General features: G+C 47.3%; 2 protein-coding genes across 6 annotated transcripts in view; both read right to left on the bottom strand.

Annotated features, from left to right (window-relative positions):
* Positions 1-4,574, bottom strand: part of TEX264 (testis expressed 264, ER-phagy receptor) — a 30,626-nt gene extending 26,052 nt beyond the window's left edge. The window contains exons 1-3 of one of the 4 annotated variants that reach the window (XR_010024884.1): positions 3,725-3,979; positions 3,495-3,560; positions 1,235-1,517 (exon numbers count right to left, since the gene is read on the bottom strand). Coding sequence is in view for 3 of the 4 variants with exons in the window: in XM_063114440.1 (XP_062970510.1) it covers positions 1,235-1,492 (258 nt within the window). In the remaining variant the exon portion in view is untranslated. Of the gene's footprint in view, positions 1-1,234; positions 1,518-3,494; positions 3,561-3,724; positions 3,980-4,480 lie in introns of those variants that run through there. The other 3 variants (XM_063114440.1, XM_063114439.1, XM_063114441.1) reach the window with 3 other exon arrangements.
* A 7,037-nt stretch (positions 4,575-11,611) lies between these two features.
* The window catches only part of RAD54L2 (RAD54 like 2), a 100,473-nt gene continuing 86,614 nt past the window's right edge, over positions 11,612-25,470 (bottom strand). For both annotated transcript variants that reach the window (XM_063114048.1, XM_063114049.1), the window contains 9 exons: positions 24,384-24,502; positions 22,511-22,610; positions 21,453-21,658; positions 20,865-21,037; positions 20,127-20,323; positions 17,451-17,650; positions 16,214-16,303; positions 14,403-14,495; positions 11,612-12,987 (listed from right to left, as the gene is read on the bottom strand). In XM_063114048.1, coding sequence (XP_062970118.1) covers positions 11,993-12,987; positions 14,403-14,495; positions 16,214-16,303; positions 17,451-17,650; positions 20,127-20,323; positions 20,865-21,037; positions 21,453-21,658; positions 22,511-22,610; positions 24,384-24,502 — 2,173 coding nt within the window. In that variant the 3' untranslated portion in view covers positions 11,612-11,992. The remainder of the gene's footprint in view (positions 12,988-14,402; positions 14,496-16,213; positions 16,304-17,450; positions 17,651-20,126; positions 20,324-20,864; positions 21,038-21,452; positions 21,659-22,510; positions 22,611-24,383; positions 24,503-25,470) is intronic.

Raw genomic sequence — 25,470 nt, 5'->3', positions numbered from 1 at the left:
CACACTTCCCATCATCCCATGTCTTCAGGCCTTTGTTCTTGTAATTTTCTTAGCCAAGTGGATCTTCCCTGCACAGCAAAATTCTACTCATGTGAGAAGGCCCAGCTGAAATCCACCTCTTCTCTGAGCCTCCTTGGCACACCTGCATCCTCCCTGAACCACAGCTCAAAGTTCTGCGGACATCAAGCACAGTACCTCATTGGAGAATCATTTGTGTGGGACTGACTTGCCAACCACATGGAGTCCCCTGAGGGCAGGGCCAGGTCTGACTCATCCCTATAGTGCAGATATAGAGCAGAACCTGGCACACAGTGGAAATCAACACATCCTTGTTTCAACTGAGTGCCCCAGTGAGGTCTGGTCAGCAGATGGTGGGTAGGCTGTAGGGTTTGTCCACTTGAGCTCTCCAGGCAAGGAAATCAGAGATGAGGATTCTAAATGCTTGGTCTGGCATGGCTTGGAACTGGAGGCTGAAGAACTCTTGGCAGAGCAGCCAGCCCATCCAGCTGTGGGCACCACCCCATAGCATAGTAGGAGGCTACATTGACAAGCCCTGACTCACCGAAAGGTGTAAGAACAGCCAGACACCCACAGGGTGCCAGTGATGTTGAGTTAGTTTCTGACTCCAGCCTCCTGGACACTCATCTGGCTCCACTTGCCCCCCAGGGCCCTCACCCAACCAGGCAGCTTGAAGTCTAAGGAAATGCCATATCACTGGGGCGGGGCACCAAAATTGCTGGAGAGGTGAGAGTCCAAGCCCCATGCACAGGGGCTGCCCTCTCAGCCCCCTACAGCCATGGCAGGAGATCTGAGGGAAGGAAAGCATAGAAACAAAATGCAACCCCAGAGAGAAAGCAGAATCTGAATGGCCTGGCCTTAGAGCACTGACCCCAAATGGAGATGGAAGAGGGAGGCACAGCAAGAAGAGGAGGCAGGGGACCAAAGTCCCGACAGAAGCTAGGGATTCACTGTGGTATGGTTCACTGCACTCAGAAATCCATGAGTAACCATGAGCAAGGGGAATCAGAACTTGGCAAGTAGAAAGCCAGCAAATAAATGCCTGAAGCAGAAGTCCAGGCTAAATATGGAAGGGGCTTCACGCTCAAAGAGGAGGTGATCTATAGGACCAGCTCAAAGATTTCTCCACCCATTCCTCAGAAACCAAAATTCCCCTCCCCCAACAAGCCCCAGCCCAGGTCCATCCATGTGGCAGAACCCCAGGGAGTCTCCTTACCATGTGGGGATTGTCATAGTAGACAGCGATGGCACGGAGCTTGGGGGAGATGCTGCAGCTCTCAGTGAAAAGCCGCCCAGTCTCACCATAGGGCCCCATGTGGAACTTGTAGGCCACAGTGACGTTGCGGATCGGGGGTGAGCCAGCACTCACTGCCACCCCAGCCAGCAGCCCTGAGTACCCGGCAAAAGCCAGCAGTGTCAGCAGCAATAGCAGAGTCAGGCCCCCAATCAGGCCAAGTAGTAGCAGGTCCGACATGGCTCTGGGCCCCCCACACTGCACCCTAAGGAGACAGAAGGGAGAGGAGGCTGGGAGCCTGCTCTGAGCAAGTGCCTACCTGCCCACCAGCCGGTTCTGGCCCAAACTCAGCCCTGCCTTGGGTGCTCTGACCCAGGAGGGGGAGGGGCCAGAGGTGTTTACACATAAGAGTGACCTAGAAGGGAGCTACAAAGGATGACTGAAGCCACAAGCCTCTTTATTTCTTAATCACAGTTGTTGAAGCTCTCGGAGCAGCTGTGCCTGTCAGCAGGCAGCCCTGGTCACACCTGGGGAAACTGAGTCACAGAAGGGCACAGATGTGAGTCAACCAGGGACATACTCCTGACCCTAATCAGTCTCCTCCAAGATGGGCCAGACACTAGTCAGCCTGTTTTTTCCCACATTGCCTCTTCCTTCCCACAGCTGAGCCACACTGCCAGTCCAGATTCCCCATGCCTCAGGGACCACTGGCAGAGAGAGGACAGGCAAACGTTAGGGTCTAAACACTTATTAACAAACAGGGCAACCCTGAGGAACGAAACCCTAGGGGGAAAAACATGCCAGAGAAAGAGAATTTCATAGGAAACTGTCCCTTGCTAAGTACATCTGGCCTGCAGGGGCCTTGCTATCCAGCAAGCTCACCCATCCAGAACCAGAGGAGAGACCAAAGCAAAACAGCCTAAGCAGCCAGAACAAAGTCCAGCACTAAGCTTCCCAGACTTGAACCATCAGTGCTAACAAGCTTTATCCCACTTTTCCAGCCCATAGAAGATTGGAAACAAGAAGTAGAAGGAAAAGACTGCTAGAAGTGGAGACACACAATAGGGAGAAGTAACAGTTATCCATAAGAGGCAGAGAAGCCACACAAGAGCAGGCTCAGGAACACAACAGAGGTCAGTGTGTGAGCCATTCAAGGCAGACTGCCTAGGCCTCCACCCACCTTGGGGCCAGAGGCCTAACCCTCTTACACAGAGGGCTTGACCTGAGGTGCCCAAGAGAAAAAAAAAATCACAGCCCAGAAAAGACGGTTTAAAGAGGAAGAGAAGCATGTGACCCCTTGGGGAACATTCCCACCCCAATTATTTAAAATTAATATTTAAAATTTTAAAGGTTTTGAAGCTGAAAAGGCAATGCTTCAGCCCTATGGAAAACTTAGCTCTACAGAATTCTTTTTTCCCTGTAGGTTGGGAATTAAGATTTTATGCTGAAAAATCATCTTTGGAGTCAATGAGCCCACAGCATTTACCTCACAAAGAGGCAAAGTAAATTTCTAAACCTTCAGTGTCATGACATTGAGGTGCCTCCCACTGGTCTGCTCAGCCATCTATGCTCCTGCTGGTAAGTTTCTCTATCTTTTCCACATGCATTCCCTGTCCTACTCATCTTGACCCCAGTTAGTCTTGCTCCTAGTTTCGTTGATGATAATGATGATGATAAATATTCCACTACGCACTTACTATATATGCCAGGCACTGTTTAAATGTTGAAACATAGCTACTTCACTAATCCACAAAATAATCCAAACAGGTAGGTACGGATCAGAAAACAAGTGGTTGTAGGTTAAGTGATTTGCCCAAGGTCACAGGTATGAAACAGAGCCACATGTACCAAAATGCAGGCAATGGGAACCAAGGCAGACTGACTCCAGGCTCCCATTTCTACTTTCTCTCCCCTCCCTAGTGACTGGCTTCCAGAAAAGCCCAAGCATTTTAACCACGTTGGACATCTCTGAACCCGAGACTGGAGCTCTCAGCATCTAGACCACCACTTGCTTTGGGAGTGACAAGCCCTCGCTCTGACCTACCCTCTCAGCTGCACACTTCCTGTCTCCTCAAGGGAACTTACTTTCCACCTTTCTCTTCCCCTCATCTCTCAATCTGCTCAGAAACGGGGGGAAATGCACCTGGGGGCCCCAGAGCTTTGGTCAGCAAAGAAAGACAGAGGGGCAATGCGAATTTCCCCCATACTCGAGAGAAAAGGAAAAAGGGCTGGAGAGGCTCACCTGAAAGCCAGGCTCACTTTTAGCAACTCATGTCATCCAGCGCGGCAAGGGCCAAGTGCTCCAGTGCTGGGGGCGGAAAAGAACAGTCAATCCAGCCCAGGAGATACTACTGAGATAGGCACCATGACCTGACTAACCCCTTTTCAGAGAAAGCCCACCGGGGCCTCTTCAGGCACCCCCACCCCACCCTCAGATCCCTTGGGGAAATCAGAAGCCAAACCCAGCCTCACAATATCAGGGCTCTTCACTAGGACCCTGATCATGCTCCTCTTCATGGAGGGCTCCAGCCACCACACTTAGGGCCGAAACAGCCCCCGCCGCTGACCACAGGCAGGCTGTGTCCTCTCACGGGCCTCGGCTCTTTGGCCGGGATGAACGCCTCCAGCTGAGTGAAGGTGAGCGTCAGGGAGGGCCGCCCGGCGCTGGCTTCCTGGTGCCGCTCACGTGCACCGCGGCGAAGGGCTGGACCCTTAAAGGGCCCCGCCGCCGCCAAAACTTTGGCACTAGCCTGGAGCTGGAAAACAGCGGCTCCGAGGGGCCTGCGCAGGAAGAGGGGGGCCCCTCCTCACCCAGAGACTCGCCTATTTACCCAGCCCCTTTCTCTTCGCCCACGACTGGCGGAGTCCCATTCACATCCGCAACTTAAGGGACACTAAAGTTTGCAGCCCAGGCAGCGAGGCGCGGCTTTGGGGCACGGGGGCGGAGTTAAGACGTAACTCATGGCTCTGTCTCTCCACAGCTCCATTGCCCCAGGGCGTGCCCTGCACCAGCGACTGAGGCAGTAGGAGGCCCGGGATGATAGGGGCTGGCCCAAGGTCGTGTTTAGGCTCTCGGACCCGGCCGGGGCCAGCTGTGGACAAGATGCAAAAAGTGGCCCAGGCCAGGGCGTCACGGAGGGGACGCAGAGAGCCCTGAGGTGCCAAGGCGGACAGGGGTCCCAGCCCCACGCCCCGGCGCGGACGCCTCTCTTCAGGCCCGACCCTCACCTCAGCAGCCGCCCACCGCGGACGCCAATCCGCACAGACAGCTCGGGGATAGTCGCGGGGCCTGCGCGCTCCCGCTTCGCACGCTCGCTCCGCCCCCTCTCGCGGCGGGACGTGGCCGTGGCCGAGACGCGTGCGCGCGGGACCTGGAGAGCGAAGGCTTGCACCGCCCCGTCTCGGCGGTAAGGGGCGTGCGCCGATTCCCGGGAGGTGGCTAGGGTGGAGCACAGCGCACACCTTCCCGCCTCCAACAAACTACTGGGTTGCAGAAGTTGATTCGGCAACACCACAGGGCTTCTGGGTTGGCGGTAGCACCACAGCGACAGCCCGTCACCAGCCGTGGAAGGAAGTCAGACCGGTGGCCCGCAGTAGAGGGCCAGCTGGGGTCCAGGAAGCCGGGATCGGGGAGGAGCGTTTCTACAGGTTAGGGAGGTGCAGCACAATATTGTCAGCCTCTGGTGTTTGTACCACCAGTCCTGCCACTTTCTCCTACTGAGGCTTCACAACAGACCTGGGAACCAAGCAAAACGGGGTCATTTGCTCCGGTTTTACACCAGTCTGGGTTCAGGGAAGAAGCTGGTGGGTCCAACCTCTGGACGGCACAAATATCTGCTTCCTGCCTCCACCCAACCCCCTTCTGTGAGCACAAGGGTGTTCATTCATTCATCCAATGTTTATTGAGTACCACTCCCTGCCAGGACAGTTCTAGGGGCTGGGGATACTGAATGGACAGAAGCAAGGCCCTGACTTCCTAGAGCTCACATTCCGGGGGAATACACTCCTTCAAGGCTCCGCCCTCAGTCCCTGGGTGTGGCTGGGGGACGCTGGTCTGCCCTTCTGGTTTAGTGTAACCCAGGTAACTCCCAGGTCGAGTGTAAGCTCCTTGAAGACAAGTTCAACCTTTCTGAGGACTTACAAACTACAAATCACTCTGCTAGAGACCCAAAGATAAAACTCTGCCCTCCTGAGAGGCCCAGATTTGCGGTGGAGGAGTTGGGGAAGGTGACAAGTATGCTCATAACCTTGGCTATAAGACAGGCTGAGCCAAGAGCTATCCTGGTGCTCCTGACAAGGATTGATGTTTGCGAGGGGGATCACTGATGATACCAGGAAGGCAGCCATGGAGAAAGTCAGCAGCCATGAAGTGTTACATATTCTTATGGATCCCACTACTGCACTTGCAAAGGGCAGGCTGGGCATCCGGAGGCAGTCCTAATCCTGGCTTCCTTTTCTCTGTTTCACATTCTTCCTTTCACAGGCAAGAAAGATTGAATCTCGTCCACAGGGCCAAGTCTGTCCCAGCCTTCTGGGCAGAGTGGAAGAATGAGCAGCTGGCCTCTCATGGGCACTCAGGGCCGGGCCAGCACAGCTGTTTTACCTGTGAATATCAGGCATGTGATCAAACTCTTCAGGTGCCCCACCCAGGCAGGTGTGCTAGATACCCATGGAAGGATTTCCCTTTTCTGTGCACAAGGAGGGGCCATGGCACTGGCTTGGAGACAGTTTCTGCCTGCAGTGTCTGCACAGTCAACTCTCCTGCTTCTTAGAAGCTGATGAGCTAGCTTCTCCCAGGAAATTGTTGTCTGGAGATGCTCTTTCCTCATCTTGTCCTCTCTGCTCACTTCCTTCAGACTGGTAGGGAACTCCAGAGTTCCACTTCAGAGTTCACGCTGTGCCTTAGGAGCTTCAGCCCCTCTGCTGTGGAAGGAGAGTCTGTCTGTGACTGGGCTGCAAGCCATCATCAACCTGCCAGGCTTCATCTTAGGCAGCTTTCAATTAGTGTTAAGTGCCACCCTTGGCCGGATCCCTGCAAGGCCATGGCTGACCACCAGGAGGCAGCAGCCTACTTTGCTAGGCACTTTAACAAGTCTAGGGAGACCTCACCCTGCCACCAGTCCCCCACCCCATACTCCACTCCCAGTGCTATCTCGCAATAGCACAGTCTCCTATCATGAGTCCAGACTTGGCCTTTGTCCCCTGTTTACTTCCTCTGTCCAACGAATCCCCACAAAGGCTCTTTAATTCTCCTTTCATAAATTAGATCCCCCAACTCAGATGTGAGAGAATGCAAATGCTGTGCAAGATGTTCTCCAAATGCCACCCCAGCCATTCATAGACACACCATCTCCCACCCTCTGAAGGCACTGATGCTACGCCTAGACCGCAGCCACTCACAGCCTAATCTGGGCTGCCCTTGCAGGACTTGCCCTGGCCGACGAAGTTAGCTTCAAGCTACTCAGCTTCACTGCTTCACCTAGAGCCTGGAAACGTGATCCTCTTCAGGTAAGCAAAGGCAGAAAAATCCTAGTGAGCCACACTGAAACAAAGAGCCTGCCAGCAGTCTGCCCTCTGTTCCTGCTTATCTCACCACCCAAGTACTATGCTCATGCCCGCTGTGCTTTAAGTTATATTCCTTTCACCACCACCCAAACAGCTGTCCAAAGAATTGCTTGATCAAACAACACTGACTTCTTGAGTTTAAATTTTATTTTACAAAAAGAGAAATAAAGAAAACTGATAGGCAGTTATACTGACTTACAATTGTTCTGTTTGCTTTTTTAAAAAAGTGACATGAAACACAAGTAAAAATAAATACGTCATAGAAACAGCCAGTTGCCCAGTCTCTGGGGCAGGAGTGCCTGCCCTGATGAGAGGAGGGAAGCCCATGATCACACCAGTAGCTAGATCATCCAGCCACAGATGCTCCTCAAAGCCAGGCACAGGTCCCAGGCCTCAGGGGCGTCCTGAGGAAAGAAGACGGAAAACCAAAGCCAGGTGCCAGGTCCCTCAGGCCACCTCATCTTCCACCACTCCTGGCAGCAGTGTGGCCTCAGTGGTTATCCACTGCAACCCCCTCAACCCACATGGACCCTCTTCCCCTGACCCCTCTGCAGAGGGTACAAGGAGAAAACCTGTCTTGGGCAGGCCGGGAGGATTCTTCAGGTGAGTCCCCAGCCTACCATGAGTAACACAACCAGATTAACTCATTTTACATCCAGGTGTACATGAACACACACACCCTCTCAATCACACACACACTCACACTAGCTGGGCTGAGCTCTTCCAGGGAGGGGTCCTGGGTCAGGTCACAGTATAAGATCCCCTCTCTTCTGAATATCATCCCAGTAGTGGTAGCAGAGTACCCAAACCTCCCCCAGCCCTCTGCATTGCAGACTCTGCAGCCTGCCGGGCTGCCTGTCCATCAGTAAGGCCTGTGAGAGGGGAAAGGTGCAGACTCAGGGCCCTGAAAAAAGAAGTTGGGACACTGCCTGCTCAGGAAGTTCATCATTGTTAAGACTCAGGTATTCATAAAAGGCCTGGGCCAAGCTAATGGTACAGAACAGACATTAAGGGTCACAGCAGAATACACAGGGCAGAAGAGAAGAGTCGGTAGGAGGGAAACAGAGTCTGAAGGTGACCAGTGAGAGCGCAGCATTCTCAGACAGGCCTTGAGGAGCTGATTTCCTGGGAAGTCAGCGGAGGGCCAGAAAGTCTCCTGGGGGTCCTTTGGAGGAAAGGATAACTTCTCTTAAGAGCTTTGGTAGGGGAAAAGCCACTTATTTGGGCACACAGAAGGCCATGGCTCAGAAGGGAGAGACTGGTCTTCTGAGAAATCAAAGGGAAGTGGGAAGCAGGAGGTAATCCAGGAACACTAGGAACAAGGAATGTAAAGCCCCCAGAAGACCTTCTGCATGGGATGAGGACTCAGTTCCAGAGCAATGCCAATACTGAACAGACTGACACAGAAGGCCTTGCTCTGCTGACAACCTTGGAAGTGACAGTCCCATCCAGACCACTGAAGTTCGGTTAAGTGTTCCAACCAATCAGCAAAACTTTACCCCAGCTTTTTGCTTCGTGTTCCTGGAGTGGGAAATTTCATATTTAGTTGTGAATCACAAGTCTATAGAAACTCCGCACACTAATTCCTAGGGAAGAGAGTGCCAAGGACCAGATATAGTTATCTTTAAGTCAGGAGATAATGAGATAAATGCTTAAGAAGCACAACTCAAAGGGGCAAGGACTTCACAGATGTCCAATCTGAAGAAAACAATCTGACCCAAAATTGTTCACTTACTTCTTTTGATAACAGCTACTTTATCCCTGCTCAATTTTCATCTGTATAGATATTAAGAAAAGGAAATCAGGTGTTACTAAAAATGGTAATCCTGAATCATTAAGTAGCACTATGTTCCCCAGGCTGAGAACTTAGGCTAAACCAGATGAGAGCGCCGAATCCTAACCACTAGACCACCAGGGAAGCTAGGCAAACCAGATGGATGGGGCTTAAGAAGCTCTTAAAAACATTCCGTGGAAGACAATAGTGGGAAAAAATGCCTGATCTTCCACCCCTCTCTCCCTTTTCACCAGCCTTCCCTCACTCAGGCCTAGATGGTGGGTGGAAGCTACCACCAAGTGTTTCTGATCAAAGAAACTGTGAGACATGGTTCTTAGGCTCTGAGACATTTCCTGCTTCCTTCACACACATGCTCATGTTTGGTGTGCATGCACATTTGCCTACCAGCACACATAAAGAAATAGCAGAAAAGTCAGAGATGTGTTTTCAGGTCCATTAAAAAAAAAAAAAAAAAAAGCAAAAACCACAGAACTGGTAGCACTCCAATTTCCCATGATCCCCTCTGCCTACCTACATAATAGGTGCTGCACATATTAGAGAAATCCTTCTCTAGCCAGGTTAGCTTCCCAGAATTATGGCCTCTGCTGAGCTAAAGGCAGAACCAGACCCCAGAACCATTGGGTAGAGAGCAGGCATGTACTGCCTCTCAGAATATCAGTTTACTTCCTGTCAACTTCAGAAGCCCATCCCTCAAGTGACTGGTTTCAGTTTCCTGCTGGGATGGTTTCTGGATTCTAGAGCCTGCTGCAGTGATTTTCTAGAAGTGAACACAGAAATACCCCTATTGCCCACAACACACATACGTACGTGCACACAGACACAGACAGATACACACACACCCTACTCTGGGATCCCAGTGCTCCAGGGCCTGAGAGGCATCAGTGTAACCCAGGTTCTGAGTATATCCTGCAAACTGGAGATCCAGGCTAGCTCATTCCTACTGCACAAGCCTCAACCTGAGAGCCCACTCCAACTGAGTCCCTTCACCATCCATTCTTGGGATGCATCGGAAAGAGAAAGCACTGGTTGGAACTATTTTTAAATTATTAAAATAATTTGCATAGCTAAATTGTAGATCTAAGGCTTCTATGAGTAGAAGAGTTAAGAGTCTGGCAGGGTGCTTATGAAAACAGAGAAAGCAAGCTCCTTAATTCCACTTTTGGTGTTAATGGACAGCACACTAACACACACATATACATGCACCCCATTAGCCAGCTCCTTGTCTCTTCTCTGGGGATAATACCCTAGAGTCTGCTAAGGCCCTCCAACAATGGTAAAGGGCTGGTCAGAAGAGTTTCAGGAGCTACTACTGAGATGACCTGACTAAGCTGCCTCCTGGGCTGGGAAGAGGCAGGTGCAACAGCTGCCCAGTCAGGAGGGATCCACAGGTAGGTGATAAATCTCTGAAACCAGACAAGTTTTTTGTTTTTTTTGTTTTTTTTTTTAAAAGATGACTGGTAAGGGGATCTCAACCCTTGACTTGGTGTTGTCAGCACCACGCTCACCCATTGAGCAACCAGCCATCCCTATATGGGATCCGAACCCGTGGCCTTGGTGTTATCAGCACCACACTCTCCCGAGTGAGCCACGGGCCGGCCCTGAAACCAGACAAGTTTTATTCATCACAAAGAACTGCCTGGCAACGTCTCAGTAGCAAAGTGGGGGTGGGGGAGCAATAGGAAGACAGCCAGCATGTATGCCTAAGGACTAGATGCCCCTCACCTGGCAATAGTAACAAGCAAAGGGAAACCCAGAATGACTGATGCATTCTTTTAAAACAAAAGGCAGACTTAGGGCTCTTACAGAAGAAGGGCTCCTTTGAAGATTGAGGCAGCAGACACCAGGCCCACCAGGATCACCTGATAGGTTGGGGAAGCCAAGACATTTCCTAACAACTAATCAATAGTCCAGCAGCCGCCTACCCACAGCTTTACTATTAAGCATAGAGAAACGGCCTCTAAGGTCATCCCAGGAGGACACAACTCCAAATTTGGGGTCACTTCCTTCCCAATAGCGAACTCCATGATCCCAAGTTTCAATCTCTGTGGAATGAATCTCACTCCCAACCATCAAGTCTCAGGATTCCCTGATCTTCCTGAAAAACATTGATTAAGCTAAACCTTGGTCAAGTCTTATTCTCTTTCCCTGATCAATTCACCATTCACCCAGATTTTTTTGCACCAACAGCTATGTGGTCTGAGATATTTTAAAACTTCTTTTTCTATCTCCTGCCCTCCTTACCTCTAATCTCCCCTCCCCTTGCAAAAAAAAAAAACAAGACACATGAAAAGTCCAAATAATAAATAATTGCCCATAAGAAATAAATTAACATGGAGCTCTCCAACAGGGAAGGAAAGGGACAGGAAAGGCCACCAGGATAGGCAGCTGTGGCTCAGTTCCACCCTGGTGAAAAATCTTTCCAGCCACAACTCCATGACCTCTCACTCACACACTGCAGTGCTTCTCCCTCCCAGCCTCTGTACACAGACACCCTCCTACCCTAGAAAGGGAGATCTCAGAGACAGCCACTGGGGAAAGACAGAGATTGGTAATGCCCATTTTCTCTCATGATTTCCCCCAAATTCTAAAGCAAATGTGGCTCTGAAAACCAGGGACTTGAGTTAGTTGGGCCTTCTCTTCTCCCAATCAGAAGGAAATGTGATTTCCATGGCTCTTCTCCTGGGCTCACCCTGATGTTCACTGATAGTTGCCATGAACCACAACACTCTGATTTCCTCTTAAAAAAAGATAAATTCATTTTTTAGTTTCCCCCTCAGTTCCTCCCTCCCTCCCCTCCCACCAACACCCCTGCTCTGTTACATACATGTACATACATACATAAACACACACACACTTGCACACACTCACAAACACATATACCTGGTCTGCTTCTTTCCCACCCCCTAAAAAAACCCCACTTCACATGGGATCTCAGTCTGCTCCCCCTGCCCACCCTCCTTCTCTCACTCACCCTCCCTCCCTCCCCTCCCCTCCCCAAGCCAAGCCAAGTCACCCAGTAAGGCAGCTCTCTTGGGAGAGAATGTTCCCAAAGACAGAAACGGGATGTGAGCTTCTACACTCAGATGGACAAGCAAGCAAGCAGACAGCATAAGCAAGGCAGGAAGGAAGGGAGACAGGCTGCCCTGCCCCTCCATCCCTGTTTTGGGTCCCTGATTTCCCGCTATTGCTGCTCTGTTGGATTGTTTTGCGTCTTCTGTTAAACAGCAACAGAGCCCTGTCACTATGGCCAACCACCCTTCTTTGTCTTCTTTCTTTTTCCTCCTGCCAAGTGCCCTATTTTCAGAAAGCCCAGATCACTGCCTCTAGCTTGGTGGGTAACCTGCTGGGGGCCCCAAGTGAGGTGGGGAGGGGTTCCCCAGCTATTTCCCAGTGACCTCTATCACATCATCATCCTTATCTTCATCATCATTAGAGCTGAACCCCACCTCGGCAACCTCGTGAGAATCAAACGGAGGCACCTGGGACCGTAGTAGGCCACTAGTTGGGTAGCTTGCATGTGGGGACATGTAGCCTGGATAGATAGACATGCCCCGCGAAAGGTTGCTGGGCAAGACAGGGGAAGGAAAAGGTGCAAACATCCTCGGCTCAGACAGGAGTGGCTGTGAGAATGGGAGTGAATAGCTGGGTAGTATCCCTGGCACAGAGGGGTTGAGCAGGAAGGAGGGGTTGCTGGCAGTGACTGAGGTAGCCGTGGAAGAGGAACTGACGGGGCCTGCTGGCACCAGAGGGTCAGTAGTCACTGGAAACACCAGGCGGGCATCTGCCAGCAAATTGGACAGCTGGTAGTAGGAGGGGGTACTGCCCATAAACAGGGAGTTCTCCCCAGCCTGGGAGGTGAAGGGGGGGGTGAGGTTATGGTTTAAGGAGACGGGTGGCATGGCAAACCCGCCAGAGACTGGATACCCGTGTTCATACGACTGCACGGGGGTTGGCAGATGGCCCTTCCTGGACCGCCGGCGGGCTGACTCCTGGGCAGCAGGCGGTGTGGCCAACTTTCGCTTGTGGCCCCTTAAGTCCAGCACTGAGTGCCTGTCGCCATAGGGCTGGCCAGTCACCAAGAGGGAACTGTTGAGGCAATGACTCCCAAGTCGAGGCTCAGTCCCGAGAGCTGTCCCAGGAACAGCACTGCTGTCTACGAGCTGGGCCGGGGGGCCAGGCAGGGCGGCATTGGTGCTTGGGGAATTCTGACGGGATTCCCGGGCAGCAGCCACATCTGCATACTGCTGGAGCTCACTGATGATCTCTGGGCTGTCAGGAGAGACGGGCCTGGCCAGCCCCTCAGGGTCAGGGGCTTTGGGTGATGAGGCACTGTGTCTGCCGTTGCTTGTGGACTCATGAGAAGGCCCCTGGGAACCTGGTGACAAAATGTAGATAACTAAGAACCAGAATGACCAAGAAGAGAAGAGTAGAGTTTGGCAAAATTCCATTTTAAAAAAATCTTGTACCAAGGTCCCTAAAATTCTAACAGTTTGATGACCAAACAATATCGCCCAACTTTTCCCAAGTCACAGAGAAAGAAACCCTTTGATAACAGAAACAAGTCTATCCATGACAAGGCATGTAGTTTTTCTGCCCCCCAGTTCCCAAACTGTAAAACTCTACCAAGGTGAATCCTATGAGATAACAGATATGAAATGCTAAGAGATCATTCTTAAAACTACTCAGACTTTTTCTGCAGGCAAGAGATAGTCAGTGATCAGGGTGGGAAAAGTAGAAAACGAAAAAAGTTAAAAAGCAGTCCATCCTGCTTTAAAAACAAAACAAAATCCATAGCTATGAAAGACAACTGGGACAACTGGTAAATCTAAATATGTCCTGGAATTGTGGAATTGTCATTAACTTTTTTTAGTGTGGTAATGGTGTTGTGGCTAGGAGGAGAATGTCCTTAATCTTAAGAGATTCATGTTGAAGTATTAGAGATAAAATGATATGATATCTTCAACTTACAAATGACTCAAATAATAGGAGAGATGAAAGAAGGTTTATGAAAATTAAGTATCATTGGATCTAAGTGCAGGATATATGGGTGCTCACAGTGCCGTTCTTCCAACGTGTCTATATGTATGAAACTTCCGGGAACAAGAGCAGTTTTGTATCTCAGTGGTGGAAGGATAAATAAGAACCACTCCCACTGAGGGGAACTTGGCCAAAGTTCCTAACATTGTTAATGTGCCACACACATACCCTTTGACCTGGCAATACTTTTAGGAATATATCCTATAGATACACCTACATGTCTGTGAAACAGCAGTGTCAGCAGTGGTGGAGTACAATTATCTAAATGTACATCAACAGAGAACTAGGTAATACACTGTGTCATACTCCATCCCGTGTAAACCTTCAGTGAGGCACATCTAGAAGAAATGATAAGGAATGAGCTATTACTGGCAAGTGAAAAAAGGAGCAAACAGTCTATTATAGCATGTCAGCATTTTTTTAAAAAATAAAATTTATGTACATATACTTTTATATACACTCACACTCACAAACCCTGTACCATGTATATAGAATATCTCTGAAAAAAACAAACAAGGGAGGAACAATGGATGGCTGGGGGCATGGTCGGAGAAAACTTACTTTTCACTTTACCTATTTTGTACCTTTTGAATTGGGAACCATGTACATATTATCTATTCAAAAAATAAGTTATTAAGAGTTTGAATTCCTGTACTGGCCAGCGGCCAAAAAAAAAAAAAAAAGAATCGCAAAAATTAAGTTAATTACAAACCAATGTTGTGTAGGTCAATGTGTAGGTAAAAGCTACCATACCTGAGGCAGCCATCCGACCATCTTCAGGGGCCTTTGGTTTGCCAGTCGCCCGGACAGCAAAGATCCGCCCATCACTGGTACGGATGTATGTCCCTAAGAAGAGTCATGAGGAATACTGTTAGAAGCAGACATGCAATACAGCCAGCTCTGGGAAACTCCAGGCCTAGGCACCATGGGCTGGGAAACAGTTATAACATTAGATTTCACACTCTCTCTCAAGACCCCTGAAATGAAGAGTAGGGTGACTGAGTTATGGTCTCATAACTATTCATTTATTCCACAAAAACTGATTGCATGCCTACCATGCATCAGCTGCTGTACTAGACACTGGAATACACAAGACATTAAAGGGCCCTGTCTCATGAAGCTTAACCTTTAGACAGGGAAACAGATAATCACACCAGAAAATATGGGGAAGGGTTAAATGCAATGGAAAAAATAAACAGTGTTGTTAAAGAGAATAAGTTGGTGCCCTATGTTCCCAGGTAGTCTGGCCCAGGTCTGCCTCTTGATCTAGGAGGAAGGAGCCTTACTGCCTAATATCCTCTCTCCCTTGGTAGAAATAATTCAAGACCTGCATTCTATTCCCACAAGGCACTAATCTACCTTCTCTTTGGTCCTGGGTATGTCATTTGATCAATATCTTGGAATGCCAGAGCTTCCTCTAGGCCAGAAGTTGGCAGACTTTTTCTTAAAGGGCCAGATAGAAAATATTTTTGGTTTTATAAGTTATAAGGTTTCTGTTGCAAGTACTCAACTCTGCTTCTGTAACACAAAAACAGCTAGGCATGGCTGTGCTCCAATAAATCTTTATTTATGGACACTGAAATGTCAATTTCATATAATTTTAACATGTCACAAAATATTTTTTCTTTTTCTTTTTCTTTTTTTGAGTCTGGCCATACAGGGATTGAACCTTGGACCTTGGCATTCACAAAATATTATTCTTTTGATTTTTTTCATCCAATTGAAAATGTAAAACTCATTCTTAGCTTGCAGGTACAGTAACAGGCAGCAGGCTGAATTTGGCCCATGGGTTGTAGTTTGTTGATCCCTGTTTTAATCTAGGAAGAACCCAGTAAGGGGGCTGGATACAGTCTTCTCTGTGTGCCCATGTATTTCATGGTACCTCTTCCCTGAGCCTAAAGGTACTCTAACCCAACAGAGGCTAGGGCAAAATCTCCTTACTGAACAAAAAGCCTCAAGGAGTCTTCTGCAACAGTGGGGCTTAGTAAAAGGCTAATATGAAAAACAGGCTTAGATTGTGTCTTGACACTATTTAGCCCAGATTCTTTGTTCCAATTATCTCATCTCCCTCTGTAAGAAGGCCAGAGGCAAATGTGTACTTTTTAAATTACCACACTCAAAAATTCTATCACGCAAACCATATGTACTAATTCATTCACACAATACATTTCCTAACTGGGTACATCCAGCCTGCTCAAAGCAAGTAGGTAAAGATGACATAATAACATATATGTCGGCTTATAATCCATTCCACAGCTCTTTCCCTCCAATTTTGGTCTTCCTGTGTCTACCTGTCCCCATCCCAAGATTTTCCATAAAAGTGATGGCAAAATACACGAATGGAGGGACCTAATTCACTTCTTTTAAGCCACTGACTAATATCCTTTGGGCTCAACCCAATTCTGCTATGCGCCTAGAAATGCCATTTTCTCATGCTTCCTCCAAATGTGACATTCTTATGGATGATTCCTATGTCCGATCTAGCTCAAACATATGACTTATTCTGCTTCCCAGCAAAGTGTTCACACAAAGGCCAGAGATGGGCCCCTTAGTCTGGCTCTCACCTTTTGTCCCGCGGATGATGTGGATGCTCTCACCAGCATTAATTCTTGCCTGTACATCTGTGGAGCTGTTGAGTCCAGGGATAACAATATCTAGTGAAAATAAAGATCTCAAATTTAGATTACACAGGGCCTGACTGAAGGAGGGGAAGAATACAAAGTCCCACATTACCCCGTTGCTTTCCTCATTGCTTTCCCTAAAGCTTCTTGGTGGAGCAGAGGTCCAGAACCAAGGAAGGTAAAGCAAGCAAGACCTTTCATGATAGTCTAAACAAAGAATACTACGAAAAGCAAGAGGCTTTTTAGAAATCTGATCATCTTTCCAATCAATTTCTCTTGATTTAATTAGAAATTCATAAAGCTTTTGATTTAAAATTCATAGAGCTTTTGAAAAAGTTTTAGTTCAAATGGTTATTCCTACGTATTTCCTTCCTCCTCCTTATGCTATTTGCACATCTCTGCTCCACATCACTTTAGGATTCAAAAGTGACTTCATCCTCTTCCTTGCTAGCATTACTCCACACCTAAGAAGTATATTTTTAAGAATCAGCAGAGAAGTAGGATGGCAAGGGGCTCTCTTTCCTTTTTACTCATTTCAATTTTTTTTTAATAATGAATATGTATTATTTTCATTCTCAGAAAAATCAATTAAAGTATTTTCATTAATATTTATATATCATGAATATTTCTAAATTACAAGATGAAAAATAGGATCATGAAATGCTTTCCTTCCCAATCACCCTGCATTACAAAAACAACTCCAGGGGTGGATGGGTGGCCCACCTCCCACCACTGCTCGCTGGCCCACCATGCTCAATCTACATCAAACTCACAAAGAAAGAAACAAGTGGTAATTCACATCTTCTAATTACATAGGGAGGTTGATGGTATCCTTTATACATAGCTGATCCTATAGTCAGGCAGGGCTCAGCACATTCACTCCTCTGTGAGAACTTCTGAGACCAATGCTGTGTTCCAGTGACTTTTCCATAATCTCTGCAATGCTCAGAGTCTATCCCACCCATCACACTCAAGAAAATCCAGTTCAGTGTTATTAAGATATTTCACTAGAATGCAAATTTCCCAAGATTGGGAACTGCTGTCTTCTCTATTTTTACCTATAGTGCCAAGTGTAGTAAAGCCCAGAATACAAAAGGTGTGTTTAATAAATACTTCCTGAGTGAACAAAGTAATTTGAAAAGAAGCAGCATCCCTGGAACAGAATCCAGGAGTTCCCAACCTGTTGTGGTGACCACCTTCTGCACGAGGACTCCTGCACGCTGCAAGTAGTTGATGGGGAAGTTCATGGATGGATTTGTGCTGGAGGCAGAGCTTACAGTGCCTCCCAGTGGGACATGCCGGGGCATCATGGGGATGGGGGTGGATTGTACAGGACGAACACTGGCCACAGGCTTTTCATCACCCTTCAGTGTTGGCTGCCTGTGAGAGAAAGACAAGCACACTAAGAGAGTTTGGCAGAACAGCTCTTATTTGCCTTCTTCCAAAAGCTGCAGAGCCTCTCTAGACTGGTCTATTCTATACCTCAGTAGCTGCTGAGAGAAGGATCAGAAGAACCTGCAGGGTCTGGTCAATTCAAAAGGAGACCAGAGGCAGGAAACAGACAGAGTAGCAGAAAAAGAGGCAGAGGGATAAAGCCTCTGAGAATCTGAGAAAAATCAGATGTTGGTGGAATCATACCTTTCTGGAGTTGTGAGGCAACATCTGCTCCTCTAGAATTTGAACTATATACATTAGCAGTTAGTCCCTGAAGGGAAGTTAGGAAGATGTGAAGATGCAATAAGGGAGGAGGAAAAGTTCTTCAGACCATAGTGTATGCTAAGTTGAAGAGCAATGGGTAGAATTTTCCCTGCTCACCCAAGAAAAGAGGGCCATATGATGCCACAAGCTTAGGTAATCTTGAAGGACTGTCTGTCCCAACTATCTTTACTCTCTCTCTGAAATCTCAAGTCTCAATAAATAATGTAGACAACTCTTTCTCCTCTACATTACTTCTTGTCGGGCTCCTCCTGGCTTCTGCTTGGGCCAGTCTCCAAAGTGCCCCTTTAGTTATGACCACCACAAAAGCAGCAGCAGCCAAAGCACTATGCACAAAAGCCAGGGTTCTAAATGGCACAGTACCATGGTCAGCCTGAGCACTGGCTGTGCATCTCTTACTACCAACACGCATAGATGTTACCTCATGGTCAATGACACATTCTTCACTATTCACCTTCTTTTCAACTGGATGCTGGTCATTTGAGAGAGCTACTCTTGATTTTAAATTTTTGAAGAGTCCCTATCTATAAAGCTTTCTGAGGTCTGCATCTTTGGTCTTTGGGTCTGGGAAAGAGACCCCCTTGTACTGTTAAGTTCTTCCTCATCTGAATGAAGACTGGCACAAAAAAGAACATTTTTATACCACTCTGTTGTTGGAGCTGGTCTGCATGACTCCTTGATCACACTGCTCTCAGATTGCTATAGGCCCCTTTGGGCAGCCCCCTGGTCCCTGTGGACCCCCTAATTCCCAGATAGGCTAATAACAGGTCTGGGGCCCATTTCCTCAATGTCTTACCATGGTGGCTTGGCAGAAGTTAGAGGCCCTGGACAGATGTCAATGGTACTCCTCCCAGGACCAAAGGTCAGAAAGATGACAGGAACCCAGCCCAAGCCTCATACTCTGCAGAAGTTGAGGCTATGAATTTGGGCAGGAAGACCTCCTCACAAGTACCCTGACAGGATAAGGAATCAGCAGGATCATGGTACGGCTCATCAAATGCTGTGAGAAGCTGGGACCTCCACAGGACCAGAGCTGGGCAAGAAAACAGAGCTGATATCTCCTCACAGCCCAGCCTAGACCATTTGTCACATCTTCTCCCCGCATGGCTTTTCTCCCCCTGAGCTCAGGCTAGTCTACTCCACCGTTATACAGAAAAGCCCAGAAGAGAGAAAAAATAGGGGTAGAGGACAAGAGAGGAGAACATTCCTAGGCAATTGTTATCTTGGAAAATTCAGAAATAAAAAGCCTGAAGGTTTTGAAAGAGAGTGACTTTCTAATTGAAAGCATCTTCAATTTGCAACATAAAAAGTGGCAAATTTACCCACAAAAAATCAGCATCTTATGTAAAATCTTACATGGTTTCATTTCCTTCCAAGCATTTTACAAAGTTTTTTTTACATGAGAATATTAATTTAAAAAATTTTTTAAGTCTATTCCCCTCAAATAAATTATCTTTAATTCAAGATAATCAAACAATTAAAAAGTGCAAACCACTCTATCAGGCAGCTGATCTGGTTATTCAGTGGGAGGGTAAGGGTTATGAGGTCTTTGTCTTGAAATGAAAAAAAAAATTAAACTGTTCTGTAATATATTACAGAGACTCTCTCTCCACTTAGTAGTTGGCTTCCATCCTGTTCATATTCTGAACAGTTCTAGAAGCTGCACTCAAGAAAGATATCTCTTGCTCAGTATCATGGCACAGCCACAGAATGAAACCCCACTAGGAGCAGCAGAAATTTCCTGACTGTAATCCAAGACTCAGAGATGTAACTTTCGCCCTTGAACTTCACTCCTAAGTGAGGTCTAGGACCAAGGTGCTAGAGTAGGGTGCAATTGTGTAAAAGGGCTGGGCCTCTGTGTTTTGGGAAGATGTACCTCCCCCTACCCCCCAAAGTGTCCAGAAGGACTCTCCCTGAGTTTCAAGGCCAGCAGCTCACTTTTCCAGCCAGGGCAGTCAAAACTAGAGCCACTTAAAACACCAGGGCTGCTGAACTGCTTTGGCACCTCATCCTAGAGCAGAACTTGTCAGTTCACAGCAGCCAAAGAACAAGTTATAGGCTCTCCCTTTGTTTAAAAAGGAACCAGTTGAAAGGCATTGGGCCTAGTCCAGCAGCAGACCCTCCCCTTTCAGTGACTCACCAGTTTCTCTGACTGAAGGCAGGAATGCTGGTCAGACTCTGATCACTGGCAGGGTAATACTGAGCATAAGATGGCCGGGTGTAAGGGACCGACGTGCGTTTGTCTTCCTCATAGCTTTTCTTTGCTGCTTTTTTCTCAGCCTTGGTCAACTTGTGATCCTTTCTGTTGAGGAGCAATGACTCATGCTCAAAAGGCTCCTGGGGACACAGGAAGATGTTGACTTAATTACCAGTCTTTGTGCCAAAATGACTGATGCACAATGAGACTTACTTTGAAACCAAGAAAGGGCTGGCTGTCTCCAGCACTAGTAAAGAGCCTCCTCCTGGACACAATGGCAGGTTTACTATCTTTCTGTCATAAGTATAATGCACAACTCTAACCTAGTACCACCTTTAGACACCTAAGCCTGCCTTTCATGTCAAAAGGATGGGAGAGTTCAGAGATTTAACAAACTACATTTTCAGAGCTTTCCTCCTCTCTTTCTGCTAGGAAAACTCACACTGGACAAATTATTCCACATGGCTGAGCTGAGAGCTCAGCACTCCTAGAACCAGACTACAGGTAGCGTTAGGCAGTTTGGGGCAGGGACGGGAACTACAAGGGACAAGGGAAAGAGCCACTTTGAGTCTAAGTCATCTGCATGAAACCCCACCTCAGATGAAGAAAATAAGCTTTACAGACAAGCCTCCCATGACAGAGACTGCCACACCGGGGAGTGCATGCATGTCAGGTTCTTACCTTGGTGATGAGGTGAGCGTACTTCAGACAGGCAAGTTGCAGGACTGACTCCTTGATCCCCTTTATGTTCAAGGATGCTTGAGGAGCTGGCTCCTTCTCGACAAAGTGCAGTAGGTTTTCCACCTCCTTCCGAGTGAAGTTCAGCATTGGATTTAGATCATCCACCACCCGATCTAGAAGGGAGAGGACATGGGGAAAGAAAAGCACATGGCAAGACTGTAAAAACACAACTACAAAGGTCAGCAGAGAGAAAGGAGTTTGTGAGTGGCATAACTGTCACTAATAACAAAAAGTCATTCCATATCTGAAAGTCAAAAACCAGGTCTGAGGCCCTGGTGAAATGGAAACATATATGAGAAACCTGTATAAAACTAGCTGGGCTCTTATCATTAAATCCACCTTTAACAAGTTGAGGTCAATCCCCTTTTAAGCATTATTTGAATCAGAATGAGATGAGAGGAACTTCTGGCTTTCTGTGATTAAAGCCTGCCTGTATTCCCACAACCTGCTCCTTCCCTCCCACCCTTGATACTATAAGGATGGTAGCTTGTATAGATGTGCCTCTACTGAGCCCGGAAAATGGCCCACCTGACATGCCCTGCTTGGAAATCTGACGGTCATAGATCTTCTTTTCGAGGGTGTAATCAGCTACAAGGCGATAGATGTGACAGGGTTTTTTCTGACCATAACGGTAAACCCGACATACTGCCTGGGCATCATGGCAAGGATTCCAGGAAGCATCAAACACCACCACTCGGTTGGCACCAATCAAATTCACACCCAAGCATCCGGCCCTTTAAAACACAAGCCAATAATCAGAGTCTTTAGTCTTTTTATTTTTTTGGCGGCTGGCCAGTACAGGAATTGAACCCTGGGCCTTAGTGTTATCAGCACCATGTTCTAACCAACTGAGCTAATTGGCCAGCCCAAGAGCCCTTAGTCTTAAAGATGGTTTTCAAATCAGTTTTGCCCTCTGTGACCCCATGCCAATATCATTCTCTTTGTCCTAAGCACAAATACTCCAAGATTCATTGATCTGTTGATAAACAGTATGTTGCTAAAGCACTGAAACGTGTGCCCTGAAATCCAAAATGGAAGTGCCTACCATCTCAGAAAGAAAATCCACTCTTCATCCCTCTGTAACAAGTAAGGCCCCCACATCCTGGTCCCAGAGTGGTGTCCCCTTGTGAGGGGAACTTCTGCACACAGATGTTTACAGAGTTTTTAGTCTCAGCTTAGGAGAATGACGGGCTCATAGCCTGCCAAGGATGTTCTCGATGGCAGAATGCAGCATGGCTTTCGAGCTGCTCGGCATGAGACAAATAATGCCATTAGCCTTTTACAGTTATACTGTACTTTCTACTTTTTAAAGCCCTTTCACATTCATCACATCATCTAAGACTCAGAACACTCAAGAGAAAAGCTAATTATAGCCATTGTTTATAAAGGTCTTGAAGAACTTCATGACACTATCATGACTGCCCTTTCTAATACAACTTCCTTTTAGGGTCCCCTCCCTGATCTGAAAAACAAGTTACCTGAGCAGATTTTTAATGAAGGAACTTAGATGAGCCTTTGGGGTACCTGCCCATATGGCCAATTGCCTGAATACACTCCTTTGACCTCCCCTCTCAAGCTCCACTCACCTTGTGGAAAGAAGAAACAGCCAGGTGGTGAGGTTGCTGGGATCATTGAACTGATTAATGAGCCTCTCCCTCTCAAAGGCAGGGGTGCTACCATCTAGCCCTAGGAAGGAAGGAAAACCACAAGAAGTGGATAGATAAGGAAGGGGTACACAGCAAAAATCACTGGGCAAATGAGTTTTAAAAACAAAATTAAAACAAATAGAAACGCTACAGTGCTCAGATCCCACCATCTGGACATACATATATCATGGGTCTACAACGAGGCCCAAGCATCTATAATTTGAAAATACTCCCAGGTGATTCTCACATGCAACAAGGATTATAAACTACATTTCTCCTCTTTAGTATCTTAGGTCAATTCTAAGAGCAAGGTTCTTAGACTTTAGAGTGCATAAGAATCACCCAAGGAGCTTGGAAAACACTGGCTCAAGGTGACCTCTCCGCCTCATCCCTGTGAGTCCTGGTGCATGCAGAAGGACTAAGGGCTTTGTGTTTTGATAAACATCATGTTCCTCCACCAGGAATCTGCATTTTTAACAAGCTCTTGAGGCTAAACAACTTGCTATATGGAAACATAAAAGAAGTAGATCTGGAGCAGTGGGATGAGACACATGAATGAAAGGAGGGGAGCTCAATAACAGAGGGAGAAAAAATAAACTTCAGTTAAGAAGAAGCATAAATAAGAGGAGGGGCAACATTCATCACCTCAGGTAAAATAAAGGGCAAAGCTAAGGGTATGAAATACCATGTGAAGAACTGAATTACTATAGTTGTAGGAAGCAATAGTTTGATTGCCTGGTATTGGGGTTCTCAATCAGGACCCCAACCTACCTTTCCAACCTGAGTTCCCACAATTTCCAAGCACAGCTCACCACTGACTCATTGGGCAAGCCTATAGTAAACAGGCTCTGGGCTAGACCTTGTGCTGGCGGGGGTCTCCTTATCAACTCCTGAACCTCCGTTTCTCTAAATCCTTCTTTAAGCCAGTGATTCTCAACAAGGGTGATTTTTCCACCCTCCCACTCCCCAGGGGACATTTGGCAATATCTGGAGACATTTTGGGTTGTCAAAACTGGGGGGTGCTACTGCCCCATAGTAAGTAGAGACCAGGAATGCTACTAAATAAACATCCTACAATACAGAAGACAGCCCCCTATGACAAAGAATTACCTGGCCCAAATGTCAACAGTGCTGAGGTCAGTATTTCTCAACTTTTTTTCATTACCATCCCCATAAGGGGCCTTTTTAGACATTTTTTTCCCAATCACACAATGTCCTCTATGAAATTTTAGTACCCCAGATACACTATATATCTGTTTATATACTGTGTGTCTATGACTTACATATAAAAAAGTTAAGATTTTCTTCACATCCCCCCCCAAAAAAATCTTTTATCCCCTTAGGGGTACTATCTCTCCCATAGAGAATGCATACTCTAGGCTTGTGTTCACACTGCTCCTTCTGTCTAGAATGATCTTCAGGCCATGCCAGCTCTGTATATTCAAATTCTCCCCACCTTTTGGAGAAGCTTTCTGTAAACCATCCTCACCACAGTGATTATGTCCTCCTTAGAAACTCAGTTAGGGCACTCAATTGGTGATACTCTGTATTTGTCCTTGAGCTGTCACATCTCCGATGAAGACAAGGCTATGCCTTCTACTTCTCTACACTCCCCCATTCCTCCCAAGCCCCCCAGCCCCTAGTACATTGCCCCATACATAACAGCTGGCTCTTAGTATCTCCATGCTCCTTGGCTAATCACAGATATTCCTATGCATTTGATGGAGAGTGGAGTAGGAAAAGAGAGAAAAGAAAAGGAAACCCTTAAGGAGACCTTGCCAAGGCATCAGGGACAAAACAGCAATGAACTCACGGAAGTAGCTGACATTTCGAACCCACTTTTGTGCTCCTGGCCCCTCGGCACCAGGCAGACAGGGCACTTCTCGTTTCCCCAAGAACTCCTCAATGAGAGCCAAGGTGGAAAGGCTCTGGCTGAAAGAGAAAACTTTTGGTTTAGATGGCTCCCAGACCCAAGGGGACCTTATTCCCAATAGGCTCACACTCATGTGCATCCTTCTAACAGAGGGAGCTCCCACAACCTACTCCCCAGAAGAGGTAACCCTATTAAGAATAACCGAGGGTATTCTCCCTAACACATAATAAGAGCAGAGAAATCTACATACTTATTACTCCCAATCTACTGAAAAAATTCTCTACTCTCTCCATTCCTTACTTCCTCAAATGAAACATTCTGGGGTTTAGCTCAATGTATAGTAACAAACAGCATTTAGTATTAAAAACCAATGCCACATGAGTATACATGAAATCTGATTATGGGCCATAGGCAATCTTATGAGTCTTACTAGGGAGACAGAATCACTAGGCTGTTTCCAAGATATTCAGTGACCCAGTCTCTTCAGAAGTAATCCATAAAATCAGGGAAAAACCAGGCTTTCTCCAAGTTAGGATCACTGCTGTCCTCTCGAAGTATACCACATGTGGAAGCCCTCACTCAGGGGTTCCCAAGTAAGGCTCCTGCCACTTGGACCTCCTTGGGGCATAATCTGGTCAGAACAAAGAAGGAGAAGCAATCTACTCTGTGTCTGTTTTCCTGGGGACTCAGGCCTTAAAGAGACTCAAAGCCCTATCCAGACTGAGAATGTGACTCTGGAATAAATCACATCACTTATTTGGCCTTATGAAGAAAGCATAAAAAAATAAATAAAATGTTAAGAAGGGATAGAAGCAGATTAGACCAGGGGTCAGCAAACATTTTCTATGAAGGGCCAGATATCAAATATTTGAGGCTTTGTAGACCATATACAGTCTCTGCTGCATATCCTTTGTATTTTTTTTTTTTTTAAACAACCCTTTAAAAGCATAAAACCTACTCTTACCTCCCAGGCTGAACAAAAACAGGCCACAGGCCACAGGCCATATTTGGGCTGGACCACAGTTTG

The sequence above is a fragment of the Cynocephalus volans genome, chromosome 11, assembly GCF_027409185.1.
Source record: "Cynocephalus volans isolate mCynVol1 chromosome 11, mCynVol1.pri, whole genome shotgun sequence".
NCBI classification, from domain to species: Eukaryota; Metazoa; Chordata; class Mammalia; order Dermoptera; family Cynocephalidae; genus Cynocephalus; species Cynocephalus volans.
The sequence above is the reverse complement of the archived record's forward strand: the minus strand, read 5'-3'. Positions and strand labels throughout refer to the sequence as shown.